Here is a 19,559-nt window from a genome sequence, read left to right as displayed (position 1 = left end):
TTTCCACTTAATCCATTATTTGTCCACTTAATCCATTATTTTTCCCTCTCTTGTTACCTGATTTATAGATTGGGACAATGTTAGCTCTTTTCCAGTCTTGGGGCACTACGCCTTCCCTTAATGAGGCATCAATTACTTCACAAACTTTTTCTGCCAATTGCTCCTGCATTCTCTTAAAATCCATCCTGATACCCCATCAGGTCCCACAGCTTTTCTCACTTCTAAACTCCCCATCATGTTCTTGATCTCCTCCACCGTTACTTGAAACTCCTTCATAATCCCTTTCTGTTCCATTACCAGTGGTTTGTCAAAAGCAGTCTCCTTTGTGAATACCTTCCGAAAGCATCCATTCATAGCCTCTGCCATTTCCTGGGATCTTCACTGTATACTCCATTTACTTCTAAACTTTCAATACTTTCTATTTTTGATGTTGTTGTTCACATGTCTGTAAAAAAGCCTTGGTTGGTCTTTACATTTATCAATTATATCCTTTTCTTGTTTCTTTCTTTCTTCTCTTCTAATCAACACATATTCATTTCTTGCTCTTTTGTAACTTTCCCACTGCTTAATCCGTCTTTTCCTTCTCCACCTCTTCCATGCATCCTCTTTTCTTGTTCTAGCCTTTTCACATCTATCGTTAAACCAGTCCTGCTTTCCAACTTCTCTATGTTGTCTTATTGGTACAAATTTTTCTCACCTTCTTTGTATATTTTTATAAATTCCTTCCACTTTTCATTTGCTCCTTAGCACTCTTGAATTTCATCCAATTTGTCTCTTGAAAGAATTTCTTTAGGTTTCCAAAATCTGTCTTGGCATAATTCCATCTTCCCACTTTATATTCTTCATTTCTTCTAGATTTCTCTTCGTCTATCACCTTGAACTCCAAAACTGCATGATCACTCTTTGCTAAAGGGCACTCCACCCTCATCTCCTCAATGACCATTGGCTCTGTACTAAAGACCAAGTCCAGTCTTGACGATGCTCCTCTCCTCCAAACCTAGTATCTTCTTTGACCCACTGAGTTAACACATTTTCCATTGCCAGTGTCAATAGTGTATTTCCCATGTTGTCTCTGATCCTTCCATTGACCAGTCCTCCCAACACACCTCTTTACAATTAAAATCTCCCATCATTATAGTTCGTTCACAGCCACCCAACATTTCTTCCAGACATGTTCCTGTATCACTTATCATTTCTTCATATTCCTGTACTGACCATGCATTTGTCTTAGGTGGTACGTACACCACTATGTAGTGCCTCTTTTTTCCTTCATTAGTTTCTGCTCTGATCTTTAGCACTTCTGCCTTTCCCATACCTTTTTCACTTGATCCACCTTTATATCTTTTTTAACCAGCAACATCACTCCTCCTCCCATCTTACCTACTCTATTTCTTTTCCAAACGTGTGTGTGTGTGTGTGTGTGTGTGTGTGTGTGTGTGTGTGTGTGTGTGTATTTACCTAGTTGTATTTACCTAGTTGTAGTTTTACAGGGCCTGGGCTTTATGCTCGTGTGGCCCCGTCTCCATATCTACACTTATCCAATCTTACTTTAAAAGTGTGCACACTCGTTGCAGACACTACTTCTTCATCTAAACTGTTCCACGTCTCAATACATCTCTGGAAACTATATTTTTAATATCTCTCAGACATCTTCCTTTCTCAGCTTTTACTATGCGATCTTGTGCTTCGGATGTCATATTCTTCTCTCAGGATCAGTTTCTCATTATCCACTTGGTCCATTCCGTTGATCAATTTATAGACTTGTATCAGGTCTCCTCTCTCCTTCTTTGTTCCAAGGTTGGTAGATCCATAGCCTTTAGTCTCTCCTCATATGTCATCCCTTCAAGTTCTGGGACCATTCTTGTAGCCATTTTTGTAGCCTCTCAATTTTCTTATGTGTTTCTTTTATGAGGGGTCCACACTACTCCTGCATATTCCAATCTGGGTCTTATTATAGTATTTATCAATTTCTTCATCATTTCTTTGTCCATGTAGTGAAATGCTACTCCAATATTCCTCAGCAAATTATATGTTTCTCTAAAAATTCTATCAATATGGCTTACTGGTTGATTGTTTTCTTCCATCGTCACTCCTAAGTCCTTTTCCTTTTGACTTTCTCCAGTTCTACTCCATCTCCCATCTTATAGATTCCCACAGGTCATCTTTCACTCTTTCCCATTTCCATGACATGGCTTTTGTTCACATTGAATTCCATTTCCACTTTTACTCCATTCCCAGATCTTATTTAGGTCTTCTTGCAGTATTTCACAATCCTCCTTTTGCTTTATAACTCTGCACAGTTTCGTATCATCCGCAAACAAATTTATGTAGCTGTTCACTCCTTCTGGCATGTCGTTAATATAAATGAGGAAAAGTATTGGTGCCAATACTGACCCCTGTGGCACTCCGCTTTCTACTGCTCTCCACTTGGACTTCATATCTTTAACTACCGTCCTTATTTCTCTCCCCCTCAAATAATTTTCTATCCATCTCAATGTGCTTCCTTTTAAGCCACCCTTCTCCTCTAACTTCCACAGTAATCTTGCGTGTGGCACTTTGTCAAACGCCTTTTTTAAATCCAAATAGATGCAGTCAACCCATCCTCTCTCTCTTGTACTCTATCAACTATTCTAGAATAGAAACTCAATAAATTAGTTACACAAGACCGTCCTTTTCTAAAACCAAATTGGCTATTTGATATTAATTTGTTGTCTTCAAGGAACTCGATCCATTGTTTCTTTATTATTCTTTCACACATCTTGCATATTACACTAGTTAGTGATACCGGTCTGTAATTTAAAGGTTCTTCTTTCCTTCCACTCTTATATATGGGAACCACCTCAGCTCTTTTCCATTCTACTGGTACTGTTCCATTTTCTATTGAGCATTTTATGATATTGTATATAGGACTTGCTAGTTCTTCCCTACATTCTTTCAGTATTCTGCCTGAGACTTCCTCTGGTCCCATTGCCTTCTCTTCATCCAGTTCCTTCATTAACTCTTTTATTTCAAGCTTGGTTACTTTAATCTCTTTCATATAGATTGTCTCTCTATTACCCTGTGTCCTCTCAAATTTGGATTCTTTAGTAAACACCTCCTGGAATTTATTATTTAATAGTTCTGCCATACTTTTTGGGTCTTCCACCATTCCGCTCTCTCCTAATTTTTCCATTTATGAATCTATAGAACAATTTTGGTTGCTCCTTACATTTTTCGACAATATCTTTTTCGAAGTTTTTTTCCTCTTCCTTCCTCACCTTAACATTTTCATTTCTTGCTGCCTTGAAGTTTTCCTTGTTTGTTGGATTCCTATTTCTCCTCCACCTTTTCCATGCTCCATCTCTTTTCTCCTTTGCCCTAGCACACCTTGCATTAAACCAATCTTTCTTTCCTTCTTCTTTTGGTCTATATTTTGGGACATATTCCCTGACTCCTGTTTTGTATATTTCCAAAAATAAGTTATATTTGTCTTGCATTGTCTCTGAGTTTTCCATCTCCTCCCAGTCTACGTTTTAAAATAGTTCTTGAGATTCTCAATATCAGCCTTTCTGTAATTTAATCGGTCTCCTTTGTATGAATCGTCTCTATCTTCCTTTCCTTCTTCTATATCTATTTCTAATATTGCATGGTCACTCTTTCCCAATGGGCACTTATATCTTATATCGTCATTCATTTGTATACCCCTTGTAAAAACTAGGTCCAATCTCGCCGGCTCGTCGTTTCCTCTGAATCTTGTGCATTCCTTTACTCTCTGGTCCATCATATTGTCTATCATTAGGTTCAAGAATCTTTCTCCCCAGGCTTCTTCCCCCATACCACTTTCATAATTTTCCCAGTCCACTTCTTTACAGTTGAAATCTCCTACTAATATCACTTTTCTCCTTTCTTTAACGCTTCTCATTAGACTCCTTATTGTGTCATCTATCATGTCTTTATATTCTTGATTGGTCTATGAATTTGTTTTTGGTGGCACATATGTTACAGTGATTGTTATCTCTTTTTTATTAATATGTGTGTGTGTGTGTGTGTGTGTGGGAAACATTATGACAACAGAACAAAGGGAAATAAAAGCATTGTGAGACCAGTAGTTAGCCAAATTTTGATAATTTTAGCATTTGTATTTATCTTTTTTCATCTGAGCTTCTGTCGTGCTTTTCTTTTCCCCTCCATAGTGCAGTGCTTTGGTTAGTAGCAGGGAGGGTGATGAGTGGCAGGCAGTGTGTCAGGGAGGGTGATGAGTGGCAGGCAGTGTGTCAGGGAGGGTGATGAGTGGCAGGCAGTGTGTCAGGGAGGGTGATGAGTGGCAGGCAGTGTGTCAGGGAGGGTGATGAGTGGCAGGCAGTGTGTCAGGATGAGTGAGTGGCAGGCAGTGTGTCAGGGAGGGGGAGTGAATGGCAGGCAGTGTGTCCCAGCCAGTGAATTAATAGCAGGAAGGGTGAGTGAGGGGCAGGCAGTGTGTCCTGGCCAGTGAATTAATAGCAGGGAGGATGAGTGAGGGGCAGGCAGTGTGTCCCGGCTAGCGAAGGCAGTGTATCTCAGCCCACTGGGAGAGACAGAAACACTTGCCAACACGATGAATAATTGAAGAGAACACTCCAGCGCTGATTGAATTGTTTATTTATTGTTTAGCTGGCCTGGTGGGAGTGACACACACATTTATTTTATGATCATTGTTAACTTGTTTATTTTTTTATCTCTTCAGTTTTGAGGGAGGGAAGACAGTGCTTATCTAACTTATTTATTTTTTAACTTGATTTTTATGTGTTTTTTCTGTCAAAGAGGGAATACTTCACTTATTTAGCTACTGTGTTTAATTTTTCCTGTATGTTTTTGATGCTGTAAGAACATAAGAACATGATACAGTGAGGGAAGCTTTAAGAGGCTGTCAGGTCTGTGTGTGGCAGTCCCTGTGTGAGTAAAGCTACTGTTTCCACCTATCATTGCTATCCATAACTTTACCTAATCTTTTAAATCTCTCTATTGACTCACCACTAACAACATGACTGAGTCCCTTCCATTCATCAACCATTGTTTCAGAGAACTACTGCCTTCTCTTTCCTTCCCTAAACCTAAATTTCTCAAGGTTGAACCCATTATTTGTGGTTCTATCCTGGCTGCTGATCCTGAGAACTTTGCTCATGTCCCTTTGTTGTAACCCTGTACCGCTTAAACACTTCTATCAGGTCCCTCTAAACACACGCCTCTAAGGAATACAAATTTAGTATCTTCAATCTCGTAGTAGTGAATATCCCTCATCCATTGTATCCTTTCAGACATTCTCCTTAGCACTGCTTCTAACAGACCTGTATCCTCCCTATAATGTGGTGACCAGAACTGTACACCATATTGTAGATGTGCCAAATATAACTATAATATTACTTTGGGACTCCTGCTTTTAACTCCTTCAGTACCTTGACGTGTTTCCATACTCATTCTTCTTATTACATATTTGGTGATTTTATGCAGCCTCAGAAACTTATGTGGGGATTGAAATAGTGAAGACTGTGGCCATTAATCCTCTGACCTTCATAGACCCTTCCTAATGTCAAGAAAATAGTTTAATTGTACACAAAATCTCAAGGTAAAAATGTGTCCCAGTACTGAAGGGGTTAAAATAGTGAAGACTGTGGCCATTAAACTTCTGACCTTCATAGACCCTTCCTGATGTCAAGAAAATGGTTTAATCGTATACAAATCTCAAGGTAAAAATGTGTCCCAGTACTGAAGGGGTTAAAATAGTGAAGACTGTGGCCATTAATCCTCTGACCTCCATAGACCCTTCCTAATGTCAAGAAAATAGTTTAATTGTACACAAAATCTCAAGGTAAAAATGTGTCCCAGTACTGAATGGGTTAAAATAGTGAAGACTGTGGCCATTAAACTTCTGACCTTCATAGACCCTTCCTGATGTCAAGAAAATGGTTTAATCGTATACAAATCTCAAGGTAAAAATGTGTCCCAGTACTGAAGGGGTTAAAATAGTGAAGACTTGGCCATTAATCCTCTGACCTCCATAGACCCTTCCTAATGTCAAGAAAATAGTTTAATTGTACACAAAATCTCAAGGTAAAAATGTGTCCCAGTACTGAATGGGTTAAAATAGTGAAGACTGTGGCCATTAAACTTCTGACCTTCATAGACCCTTCCTGATGTCAAGAAAATGGTTTAATCGTATACAAATCTCAAGGTAAAAATGTGTCCCAGTACTGAAGGGTTAAAATAGTGAAGACTGTGGCCATTAATCCTCTGACCTTCATAGACCCTTCTTAATGTTAATAAAATGGTTTAATCGTACATAAATCCCAAGGTAAAAATGTGTCCCAGTACTGAAGGGGTTAAAATAGTGAAGACTGTGGCCATTAATCCTCTGATCTCTATAGACCCCTCCTGATGTCAATAAAATGGTTTAATCGTACACAAATCTCAAGGTAAAAATGTGTCCCAGTACTGAAAGGATTAACACTCCTGAAAATGAATCCTAGTATAATATTGGCATTATTTCTGGTCTGTAGGATTATGGCTTGATTGAACACTGGGGTGAGTTATCAAGGAGTATCAGTTAGTAGTGTCAGTGTTACTTGGCTTCATCTCAGCCACCAGGAGTGACAGGAAGACAAGCACTGTTGCCAACATGCTGAGTGAAGGTTGCCAATACTCTCATGGTGGTAATAGCTGGTTGTTTTATTGTCACATCCCAGCAAGAGAGAACTAATGTCTGACTGGAGTCGCTGTGATGTGAAAGTCAAAGGTCAAAGGTCAAGGTCTGGTCAAATTGAAAGGTTGGGAAATGTGTCAGTTTGCTCTCTCTTTCTCTTTTTTCTTGCTCTAAACTGATCTTTTGTTTACTCTCTCTCTCTCTCTCTCTCTCTCTCTCTCTCTCTCTCTCTCTCTCTCTCTCTCTCTCTCTCTCTCTCTCTCTCTCTCTCTCTCTCTCTCTCTCTCTCTCTCCATTTACAGATTTATCAATATTAGTAGTATATCAATATTAATAATAATAATAATAATAATAATAATAATAATAATAATAATAATAATGAAAGTGACAGTTTGATATTTAGTTTTTAAGAGTAAATATTTATTGTTTTAATGTATTTCTTTATTTTTCTTTATCAAATTTATACATATGAAAGGAAAATTTGAGATAGTGATATATTAAAATGAGAGAGAGAGAGAGAGAGAGAGAGAGAGAGAGAGAGAGAGAGAGAGAGAGAGAGAGAGAGAGAGAGAGAGAGTTTCCTGCCATTATTATCAGTATTCCTCTTTCACAATCATGCTTTCATGCCATATATGAGAGAGAGAGAGAGAGAGAGAGAGAGAGAGAGAGAGAGAGAGAGAGAGAGAGAGAGAGAGAGGCTTCAAAACACACCCTCCAATTTTGCATAACCTTCCCATGTTTCTGTTAAGGACTGTCACCTCAGTGGATCTTTTTTTGTCCTTGTCCAGTGTTCCTCTCATGTCTTCCTGGAGTACTCATAGTTAGAAATATTCAGCCACAGAACACCTCCCTTCTGATCTAACATTTCTGATTGGGGCCGAGTAGTGGTAGTGTTCAATGCCTCAATAACTCAATTCCTCCATCTATCAACTCGACACAACCTTCCAGACAACTATCCCCTCTTCTTCAGTGACTCTCAGCTGTCTCTTACCTTCCAGACAACTATCCCCTCTTCTTCAGTGACTCTCAGCTGTCCCTTATACAACCTTCCAGACAACTATCCCCTCTTCCTCAGTGACTCTCAGCTGTCCCTTATACAACCTTCCAGACAACTATCCCCTCTTCTTCAGTGACTCAGCTGTCCCTTATACAACCTTCCAGACAACTATCAACTATCCCCTCTTCTTCAGTGACTCTCAGCTGTCTCTCTCTCTTCTACACTGAATATCCTCGGTCTGGCCATTATTTATTACCTAAACTGCAAACTTCACATCTTTTTTTCCTGTAATAGGGGAAAACTGTCCAAAGGCAAAATGATGAGACAAAAATGCCCACTGAGATGCCAGTCCTTGAACAGGGTGAAGAGTTAGCCAAAAGAATGGGATGAATGTCCAGTGAAAACAGTTTCTATGAAGTTAGGCATTGTGAGGCGTCTCTGCCATTTTTTCTCACCCCCCCCTAACTGCTAACTCTGTACAAGGACCTTATCTGCCCATGTATGGATTGTGGTTCAGATGTATGTGGGGGGAAGCAGTCTCTACTCACATCACTCTTTTTGACTGTAAAATCAGAAGTTTTTTTGTTTTATCAACTCCTCACTTCTGACTGAGTGTCTTCAGCCTCTTTCTCACTGTCAAAATGTTTCATCTCTTACTATATTTTCCTATTTTCTTGCCAACTGCTCTTCTGATCTTGCTAACTGCATACCTCTCTTCCGCCCCCACCCTTGCTGCTCAAGACTTCTTTTCTTTCTCTCACTGCTATTCTGTCAAACTCATTAATGGAGGAGTTAACCAGTGCTCTCAATTATTCATCCCTTTCTCTGGCACACCCTGGATTTCCCTGCCTGCTTCTGTATTTCCATTTACCTGTGACTTGAACTCATTAGTGAGGAAGTTTCAAAACACTTGTCCTGTATTTTTGGCTAACACTGAGCTCTGTTCAAGGACTGGCACCTCAGTGGGCCTTTTTCTTACTACATTATTTGTTGCCTTTGGCTGATGATGGAGTTTTCCTTACAAAATGAGACTGGAGCTATTGAGTTTAGAATACATGAAGAGATGTAAGATGAGAGGAACTTGAGGAAGTGTGTGTGTGTGTGTGTGTGTGTGTGCAGGGGTCATAACAGGGGTGGTTGAGAGGGCCCTGAGTGAAGTCTTGAAGTGGTGTGGAGGACATAACAAAGAAACATTAGCAAAATTTTCAGCATCAGTAATCAGAATAGAAATAAAAATCACTGACCCAAGTTTGAAGAATTTGGGTTCAAGAGAGAGCTTTAGAAACAAATTGGTTCTGAAATAGAATGTTCGATGAGTGAAGTCAGTGATCAGGTTGTTTGTGGCGCGTCATTAGAGAGCTTTACCATGACACATTTCTACCTTAAGTTTTGTATGTGATTAGACCATTTTATTCACATTAACAGGGGTCTATGGAGGTCAGAAGATTAATGGCCAGAATCTACACTATTTTAATCCCCACATAAGTTTCTGAAGCTGTATAAAATCACCAAATAGTAAGCAGAATGAATATGAAAACATGCCTTGGTGCTGAAGAGATTAAAAGATAAGACAGTTTTAAGGGTAAGGATGATACATGGAAGCAGGGAAGCACATTTCATATAGGTCAGGTTAGGTTAGATACTGCACAAATATCCTTTCTTGTGTTCATGTTGTCCTTTTTTCTATTTGCAGATAATAAAAACAGGGGAAACCGAAATAAGGTAAGCTGCTCCCATCTTCCTTGTTTACACTCATGAGATGGTTCCAGAAGCAAAGAGAAAGAACCAAAGCTGAAATGTTGTGTGGGATGACAACAACACTAAGGGGAGTTTGGACCATATCAAAGTTCATAAGGGAAAAATAGAGAAATGTGTAGCTTCGTAGTAATAGTGGTGGTGGTGGTGGTGGTAGCAGTGATGGTGGTGGTGATAGTAGTGGTGGTGGTGGTAGTAGTAGTAGTAGTAGTAGTAGTAGTAGTAGTAGTAGTAGTAGTAGTAGTAGTAGTAGTCATGGTGGTGGTAGTAGTAGTAGTAGTAGTAGTAGTAGTAGTGGTGGTGGTGGTAGTGGTGGTAGTGGTAGTAGTGGTGGTAATAGTTCTAGTAGTAGTAGTAGTAGTAGTAGTAGTAGTAGTAGTAGTATTCATCATAGCAGTAGCAGTAGTAGTAGCAACAACAGTAGTGGGCAACAGTTGTAGTGGCAGCAGTAACAGCAGCAGCAGTAGTAGTTTAAGCAGCAATAGTTGTAGTAACAGCAACAGCAACAATAACATTAATATTAACAATGACACCACCAGCACCACCACCACCACCAACACCACCACCACCATGCCCTGGCCACACTGACTGACACCCTGGTCTTTCCTCCACAGATATGGGGACATTATAGATGACAAGGGAGTCTCCACAAAAATTATATCGTTTTTGATCCACCACACCTAGATTTTAAAGAACAGTAAGTCACCAGTGTGTGTGTGTGTGTGTGTGTGTGTGAGACAGAGAGAGAGAGAGAGAGAGAGAGAGAGAGAGAGAGAGAGAGAGAGAGAGAGAGATGGCAGGGTTTAAGTGTTTTATTATGTACATTAAGATTATGTTTGTTACTTGTGAAGGTATATTTACAACACACACACACACACACACACACACACACACACACACACACACACACACACACACACACACACACACACACACACACACACACACACACACACACACACACACACACACACATGGTAGTTAAAGATATGAAGTCCAAGTGGAGAGCAGTAGAAAGCAGAGTGCCACAGGGGTCAGTATTGGCACCAATACTTTTCCTCATTTATATTAACGACATGCCAGAAGGAGTGAACAGCTACATAAATCTGTTTGCAGATGATACGAAACTGTGCAGAGTTATAAAGCAAAAGGAGGATTGTGAAATACTGCAAGAAGACCTAAATAAGATCTGGGAATGGACTAAAAAGTGGGAAATGGAATTCAATGTGAACAAAAGCCATGTCATGGAAATGGGAAAGAGTGAAAGACGACCTGTGGGAATCTATAAGATGGGAGATGGAGTAGAACTGGAGAAAGTTAAAAAGGAAAAGGACTTAGGAGTGACGATGGAAGAAAACAATCAACCAGTAAGCCATATTGATAGAATTTTTAGAGAAACATATAATTTGCTAAGGAATATTGGAGTAGCATTTCACTACATGGACAAAGAAATGATGAAGAAATTGATAAGTACTATAATAAGACCCAGATTGGAATATGCAGGAGTAGTGTGGACCCCTCATAAAAAGAAACACATAAGGAAGTTGGAGAGACTACAAAAAATGGTTACAAGAATGGTTCCAGAATTTGAAGGGATGACATATGAACGCTATGGATCTACCAACCCTGGAACAAAGAAGGGAGAGAGGAGACCTGATACAAGTTTATAAATTGATCAACGGAATGGACCAAGTGGATAATGAGAAACTGATCCTGAGAGAAGAATATGACATTCGAAGCACAAGATCGCATAGTAAAAAACTGAGAAAGGGAAGATGTCTGAGAGATGTTAAAAAATATAGTTTCTCGCAAAGATATATTGAGACGTGGAACAGTTTAAATGAAGAAGTAGTGTCTGCAACAAGTGTGCATACTTTTAAAGTAAGATTGGATAAGTGTAGATATGGAGACGGGGCCACACGAGCATAAAGCCCAGGCCCTGTAAAACTACAACTAGGTAAATACAACTAGGTAAATACACAAGTATATAAATGGTAAGATGAATAAGGAAACAATAGAAAAAATAGTCAAAGGAGGGAAGACATACCAAACAGCAAAAGAAATGAATGAAATAATGAATGAGAGTTTTCAAGACTGTGTTGACTGAAGAAGAGGAATTTACAGAACCAAATAGGACATTGCATTGACTAGGATTGCTGGAAATCATAGTGTACAAACAAGACATTGGAAGACTACTAGATCATTTGGGTGTCAGAAAAGCGATGGGATTGGATGGTGTGTCAGGCTGGCCACTGAAGGAATGTAAAAATCAATTGTTAGAACCAGTTTTGGAAATGTTACAAGCTCATTAAAGGAAGGGAGAGTCTCACTGGAATGGAAGAGAGCCAACATAATCCCAATATTCAAAGCTGGAAAGTCAACTGAGCCATTAATAGACCGATGTCACTTGTGGGGAAGACACGTGAAATTGTTATCAAAGAAAAATGGATTAAATATCTGGAATAAAAACAAGTTATATCGAGCAGACAATTTGGGTTCAGGACAGGAAGATTATGTCTGTCAAATTTACTAAGTTTCTACTCAAGAGAAGACTGGAGAGCAGAGATGGATGGGTGGACACAGTATACCCAGACATTAAAAAAGTCTTTTGATAAAGTCCCACATAGCAGAATACTTTGGGAGTTAGAGAACATAGGAGGACTGAGAAGAATTATGTTAGGGATTACTTGAAGGACAGAGAGATGAAAATGATCAGAGACACATACTCATCCTGGAGTAAAGTATCAAGTGGAGTGCTGCAGGGGTCAGTGTTAGCCCCATCATGTTCCAGGTACATGTAAACGACGTACAGCACAGAGTGACCAGGTATATTAATTTGTTGCTGATGGTGCAAAATTGTTAAGAGTAATTAAGACTGGAGAAGACTGTTTGTTGCTGCAGGAAGATATAGAAAAAATTTATGGGTGGAATAAGAAATGGAAGTTAGAATTCAGTGCCAAGAAGTGTCATGTAATGGAATTAGGAAAGAGTAAGGGACGACCAATATGGAATTATTTGATGGAAGAGGAACAAATAATGAAGACTAAAGAAGAAAATTATCTGGGAGTGGTTATAAAAGAAACTCTGAGCCCTGAAAAATACATAAGTAAGATATTGGGATTATCATATAAAATGTTGACTATGGTTAGTTCTGCGGAAGAGATTAGTAGAATTATGAACGAGTATTTTTTAACTGTCTTCACCTAGGAGAACACACAGGAAGTCCCAGATAGTGAACAGATATTTAGGGCAGAGGATAGTGAAAAGCTGACAGTTAGTATTCATATAACTAAGGGAATGCTTCGTAACAGCAGGCTACCACATAAAGCTGCTTACCTTTAATACTCTGTTGCTTTACTTATGCACTTATGTCCTGCAAGGTCAAGGACAACCAAGTGACTAAGGCTAGTGGATTCTTCCGTGGGACATTCACAAACGCAGCTCAACACTAACTATATTCATTGAATAACATATAAGCAAGTGTAACGATTACACATTAAAACAACATGACCACACTTCTCTAAGAATCTTCTTCACTGTACTCTACTCAACTCAAACTACAGTTTCTTTACTTCCTCAGTAACTCATCTTAAGCTGTCATGATATTTAGCACAGCAACACGTCATGCATCTAACACCAGTAACCTAACCTAACCTAACCTAACCTAAACCAGTAACCTTATAACATCACTACACCACTAATTCACTGATCACTACATGCAAAAGATCACAAAAAATTAACTTAGAATAATACAGTACACACCACCAGACCACAACAGGCACCTACGAAAATACTCTAAGTATTACTCTCAAATGTAGCAAGGCAGAGGAGGACGACCCAAGGCTTTGTGATGAGAAGTCTAGAGGTAGAAGCTACCTTGGCCTTCTCTGTCCACTTCACCTGTTGCTTTCCTTAAATATGTTACCATTACATTTTTTTTCTTTTTTTTGTATGTGTACTGTGGCCATTGTTACATTTTGATTCACCATTGGATCACATGTTTCTCATTCACCCTATTTTTCCTTAGTTCTCTGAATTCCCTCGGTTACTTCTCATAGCACGTATACAATTTATTGTCCACTGGGTCACATGCCTCTCATTCACCATGTTTTTTGTTTCTCAGTTATTCTTCATAGCACGCTGGGCTCCCTTGTAGCGTGCGTACTTTTTATTGTATTTGTCAAACCTTTTTGAGACATCCGATTACCACACCTAAGATTTATGAGACTCCCTTAATTCTCATATACTTGTGGATTTTTTCTTTTTGTCAGCTATCCCTTTGTTACAGAAAGTTTAGACTGCCATACCAAGATCTTTTGTGGAGATCCTGGTTGTTAATCACTGACGGTCTGTATTTAACACGCTCACCTCTGCTGAGGCCATGTCTGGCTCGCCATAGGCCTCACTTGCCTCACGACAGATGGTAGAACAGGAGATAGATAAATTAAAGAAATTCAAGTCACCAGAACCTGATGAAGTATAGCCAAGGGTCCTAAAGGAATGCAAGGAAGTCATCAACGAGCCTTTAGTGGTACTTTTTAAGATGTCACTGGAGTCAGGTGAAGTACTGATAATGTGGAGGGAAGCTAATGTGGTTCTCATACTTAAGAGGGGAGATAAAACCCTAACGTCTAATTACAGGTCTGTCAGCTTAACTTCAAGTGTGGGTAAATTAATGGAATCAATGATAGTGAAAAATATTAGGGAACACCAGGACCAACACGGCTTGATAAGTCAAACATAGCATGGATTTACGAAGGGAAAGTCATGTCTTACAAACTTGTTGAGCTTTTATAGTAAGGCAGATAAGGGTGATAATTGTGACATTCTATACTTAGATTTCAGTAAAGCCTTTGACAAGGTACCTCACCAGAGGCTCTTAAAGAAAGTTAAAGCACACGGTATAGAGGGTAAAATATTAGGCTAGATTAGAGCATGGTTAGATGACCGGCGACAGAGGGTAATAATTAATGGATCTAATTGCGAGTGAGGAGAAGTAGTTAGTGGGGTGCCACAGGGCTCAGTTTTAGGACCATTATTATTTCTAATATATATGAACGACTTGGATAGTGGAATTAACAGTGACATTAGTAAATTTGCAGATGACACAAAAATAGGTAGATTAATTAGGTCCGATTCAGATGCCGTGGCCTTGCAGGCAGACTTGGATAGGATGAAGGAATGGACAGATAGATGGCAAATGCAGTTCAATATTAACAAGTGCAGGGTGCTGAGTGTAGGTAGAGATAATCCAAGCAATAGGTACATGATAGACAACGTGGCACTAGGAAGTTCCAAGTATGAGAAAGATTTAGGAGTCGTAGTTAGCTCCAATCTCGATAGAAGGAAGCAATGTATTTAGGCCAGGGAGGAATAAGGCGAATAGAGTATTGGGATTCATTTTTAGAAGTGTTAAAGGCAGGAGTCCTGAAGTAATACTAAAATTATACTTGGTGCTGGTCAGGCCACATCTTGACTATGCGGTACAATTCTGGTCTGCACATTATAGGCAGGATACAGCTCTGTTGGAGTCAGTGCAAAGGAGGAAGACTAAAAAGATACAGGAAATGAGGGATATTCACTATGAAGAGAGACTGAAAAAACTCAATCTGCATTCCTTAGAGAGACGTAGGTTAAGAGGAGACCTGATAGAAGTATTTAAGTAGTATAAGGGAGACAGAACCAGAAATAATGGGTTTAAACTTGAAAAATTCAGGTTTAGGAAAGAAATGGGAAGAAACTGGTTTTCCAACAGAGTGGTTGATAAGTGGAATGGTCTCACTGGTCATGTAGTCAGGGCTGAGTCAATAGGGAGCTTTAAAAGAAGGATAGATAAGTTCATAGATGTGGATGACAGATGGAATTAGGTAGCTTTAAGCACACAGGGACTGCCTCGTGTAGGCCTGGCGGCCTCTTGCAGCTTCCCTCTTTTCTTATGTTCTTATGTTCTTATATTAGGGTGGCATTTCACTACCTGGACAAGGATATGATGAAAAAAAATGATTACGAGTATGATATGTCCACAGTTGGATTATACAGCAATGGTGTGGTCGCCAAGCTTGATAAAGGATATAAGAAGATTAGAACGGATCCAGTGGATAGCTACAAAGATGGTGCTGGAACTAAAGGAGCTAACATATGAAGAAAGGCTGAAGGAAATGGGACTGCCAACCTTACAATATAGAAGAGAATGAGGAGACCTAATAACATTGTATAAAATAGTTAATGGCAAGCAGGACCTGGTGCTGGTGACAGAAGCTGGAAGGACAAGAAGGCATGTAAAGAAAATCAGGAAGAGGCAATGTATGAAGGATATTTGAAAAAAAAAACAGTTTTCCACACAGAACGGTGGAAAAGTGGAATGCATTGAGTGATGAAGTTATTACAGCACATAATGTGCATAACTTTAAAGAAAAATTAGATAAATGGAGATATGGAGATGGGACACTATGAGCCATGTTCGAACCCCTTACAATACGACTAGGTAAATACACACACACACACACACACACACACACACATATTGCTGAAAAGAAAAAAATGTGTGATCATAACAGGATTGAGGGAGGAAACTAACAGAAACTGGCAGGATAGGAGGGATAAGGAAAATAACAGGATTAAGTCTTTACTGAACAAGATCTCTGTGGAGGAAGAGGACCTATATGCTGAGGTAGAAGAAAGTGTGAGATTGCGAGCCTTTGAGGAAGGCAAGAATAGACCATTAAAATTGAAATTAAAGTCTCAGGTGGCAGCGGAGGCCTTGTTGAGGAGGGCTTGGAAACTTAAGGACTCTGAGGAAACCAAAACAATTTACATAAGAAGAAATATGTCACAGGATGAGCGAATGAAAATGAAAGAGCTTGTAACTGAAGTGAAAGAGAGGAATGACGAAAGAACAGAGGAGGAAAAGACCAAGTTTTTTTTGGAGGATGAGAAATGGGAGGCTAAAGAAGTGGTGGATAAAACAGACAGAATAGACATTACATGGAAGAAAGAGACTAGGAATGGAATAAAAGTGACTTACACAAACATAGATGGATTTCTGTCTAAGAGGCTAGAATGTATGGATTACCTAAGAAATAACGAACCGGACATAATGTGTGTAGTGGAAACAAAGCTAAGGCCCAAAATAAAGCTAGACTGGTTTGTTGTAAAACACTACAAAGTATGGAGAAATGATAGAAAAAATAAAGGTGGTGGTGGTATAATGGTTCTTACTAAGGAAGATCTGATAGTGAAGGAGGTGAACTATAGTAAGAGAAATGAGGAAGTGATAAGTATGCTTATAACAGATGGCAAGAGGGACATTAATATTATAACAGTATACATACCACCCAGAACCAGTGCTTGGGAATATGAACAGTACCAAATGGTGATGAGAAATACTCTAGACAGAATGAAGCAAGAACTCATCAGAAAGGATAGAGTGATGATAGTCGGAGACTTTAATTGTAAAGAAATAGTGTGGGAAGACTACGAAGTGGTGAACGGTGGTGAGTGGGCAGAGGAATTGTTAAAGGTAGCAACAAATAACTTGATGACACAGTGGGTGAGATCACCAACAAGGTGCAGGGGACAAGATGTTGCAGCAAGGTTGGATTTGGTATTTACCAGGGCATCTCTAAAAGAGGAAATTGAACATGAATGTCCCTTGGGGAAAAGCGATCATGATGTCCTAAGCTTTGAGCTGGATACAGAATTAAGCACGAATAAGATTGTGGAACGAGGAGGAAAAATTAAATTATATTAGGGCAAATTATAACCATATAAGGGAGTTCTTTAATGAAATTGACTGGTCCGTGGTATACCAGGAAAGGGATATGCAATTGAAATACGATAAATTTATGGATTTGTATAACTCTGCTGTGAAAAGTTTGTGCCATATCACAGAAAGAGGACTTTAAATAATAAACAGTGGTTTAATAGAAATTGTGAAGAAGCAAAAAGAACAAAGAAAAGGCATGGAAGAAACTTAAGAAAAACAGTGATGTATTATCAAGGAAGGCTACAAAACAGCAAGGAATAGATATGTTGAAGTAAGGAGAACAGCACAGAAGGAATATGAACAGAGGGTGGTGGAAAACTGTGATAGTGACCCAAAATGTTTTACAAATTCATAAATGGAAAACTAAATAAAGGGAGGCAATAGAAAAGGTAAAAACGGGAAGAAGTATATGAAGATGCTGGAGATATAGCTGAAATTTTGAACGACAACTTTTGCAAAGTGTTTACAAAGGAGGAGCATTTTATGGGAGGAAGGCCTACGGAAATAAAGCAAATGCAGGACATCATGGTTACTAAGGAAGATGTAAGGAAAATTATAAGCAATCTGGATATTAATAAATCAATGGGGCCTGATGGCATATCTGGGAGGTTGCTAAATGAATGTAAGGATCAATTGTTGAACCCCGTATTTGATATTGTGGAAACCTCCATACGAACAGGATTAGTCCCGAAAGAGTGGAAAAGAGCTGACATTGTGCCTATATATAAGAATGGTAGTAGAATGGAACCGCTAAATTATAGACCAGTATCGTTGACTAGTATATTGTGCAAGGTATGTGAAGAAGTAATTAAAGCTAAGTGGAGTGAGTATCTAGAAAGTGAAAACATTCTGAGTGAAAGGCAGTTTGGTTTCAGAAAAGGAAGATCATGCGTATCCAATTTATTATGTTTTTATTCAAGAGTGACTGACATACTACAACATAGAGAGGGATGGGTGGATGCTATCTACCTGGACTTGAGAAAGGCCTTTGATAAAGTACCACACAATAGACTGATGTGGAAACTAAAGAAGATTGGAGGAGTAAATGATAAACTAGCAAAATGGAAAAATTACTTAATGGGAAGAGAAATGAGAACAGTGGTGAGAGGAAGGAAGTCCGAGTGGAAGAAGGTAACCAGTGGAGTTCCACAAGGGTCAGTGCTTGGTCCCATCATGTTTTTGATTTATGTTAATGATATGCCAGTAGGAATTGACAGTTACATGAACATGTTTGCGGACGATACTAAAATTATGAGGAGAGTAAAGAATGTGGAAGATTGTAACAAGTTACAGGAAGATCTTGATAAAATATATGAGTGGAGTAAGGAGTGGCAGATGGAATTTAATATAGACAAGACCCATGTTATGAAAATGGGAAGAAGTAGATACAGACCAAACTGGGATTACAGGCTGGGTGATGAGAAAATTAAAGAGACCAATGAGGAGAAAGACTTAGGAGTAACCGTGCAAAACACTTTGTCACCGGAGAAACACATTAACAAGATATTTTGGAAAACATATAACATGCTTCAAAATATTGGCCTTGCATTCCACTACCTAGATGAAGGAATGATGAAGAAGATATTATGTACCTTAATAAGACCCCAGTTAGAATATGCAGCTTGTGTCTGGTCACTGCATATGAAGAAAAATGTGAAGAAGGTAGAAAGGGTACAGAGGCTGGCAACAAGGATAGTACCAGGACTCAGGGAGTTAGACTATGAGGAAAGACTGAGGAAGCTGGGGCTGACCACATTAGAAGAGAGAAGAACAAGAGGAGACATGATAACTATGTATAAATTGGTGAACAAGATTGACATATTGGACAGAGAGTTGATAAAGGTGACCACAAGTAATTATCTCTGAGGACATGGAAAAAAGCTAATAAAGGACATCTGTCTAAATCATGTGAGAAAATACAGTTTCCCGCATCGTAACATTGATAAGTGGAATAAACTGAGCAGTGATGTCGTTGACGTGGTGTGTGTCAATCAGATGAAAGAGAGATATGACAGGAATGGACAAGGAGACAGGACACAGAAAGCTTAGCTTGGGCCCTGTAATACACAAATAGGTAAATACAAATAGGTAAATACACACACACACACCAAATACAGAGTAAAAGAGAGCAAACACACATGGTATAATGGTGTATGTGGAAGAGCTAAAAAGTTTAAGGATGCAGCTTAGAAAAAATTAAGAAAGCAACAAGATGAAGTAAACCAGAAGCAGTATAAAGAGGCAAGTAATGAATACATTAGATTAAGAAGCGAGGAAGAAAGAAATTTTGAAAAAGATGTCGTGAAGAGATGTGAAAAGGAACCAAAGCTTTTTTAAAAGTATATAAATAAAAAAATGACAAACAGAAAGACCATCACTAAGTGAAT

The 19,559-nt window shown here is 39.0% G+C and overlaps 1 protein-coding gene across 1 annotated transcript in view; it reads left to right on the top strand.

Moving 5' to 3' along the window:
* The first annotated feature begins 4,351 nt into the window (after nt 1–4,351).
* LOC123513916 (transmembrane protein 131-like) overlaps nt 4,352–19,559 on the top strand; it is an 80,996-nt gene continuing 65,788 nt past the window's right edge. Inside the window, 4 exon segments of the mRNA XM_045271403.1 lie at nt 4,352–4,435; nt 9,346–9,374; nt 10,022–10,050; nt 10,053–10,104. Coding sequence (XP_045127338.1) covers nt 4,352–4,435; nt 9,346–9,374; nt 10,022–10,050; nt 10,053–10,104 — 194 coding nt within the window.

Source organism: Portunus trituberculatus, chromosome 5, assembly GCF_017591435.1.
Source record: "Portunus trituberculatus isolate SZX2019 chromosome 5, ASM1759143v1, whole genome shotgun sequence".
Taxonomy (NCBI): Eukaryota; Metazoa; Arthropoda; class Malacostraca; order Decapoda; family Portunidae; genus Portunus; species Portunus trituberculatus.
The sequence above is the reverse complement of the archived record's forward strand: the minus strand, read 5'-3'. Positions and strand labels throughout refer to the sequence as shown.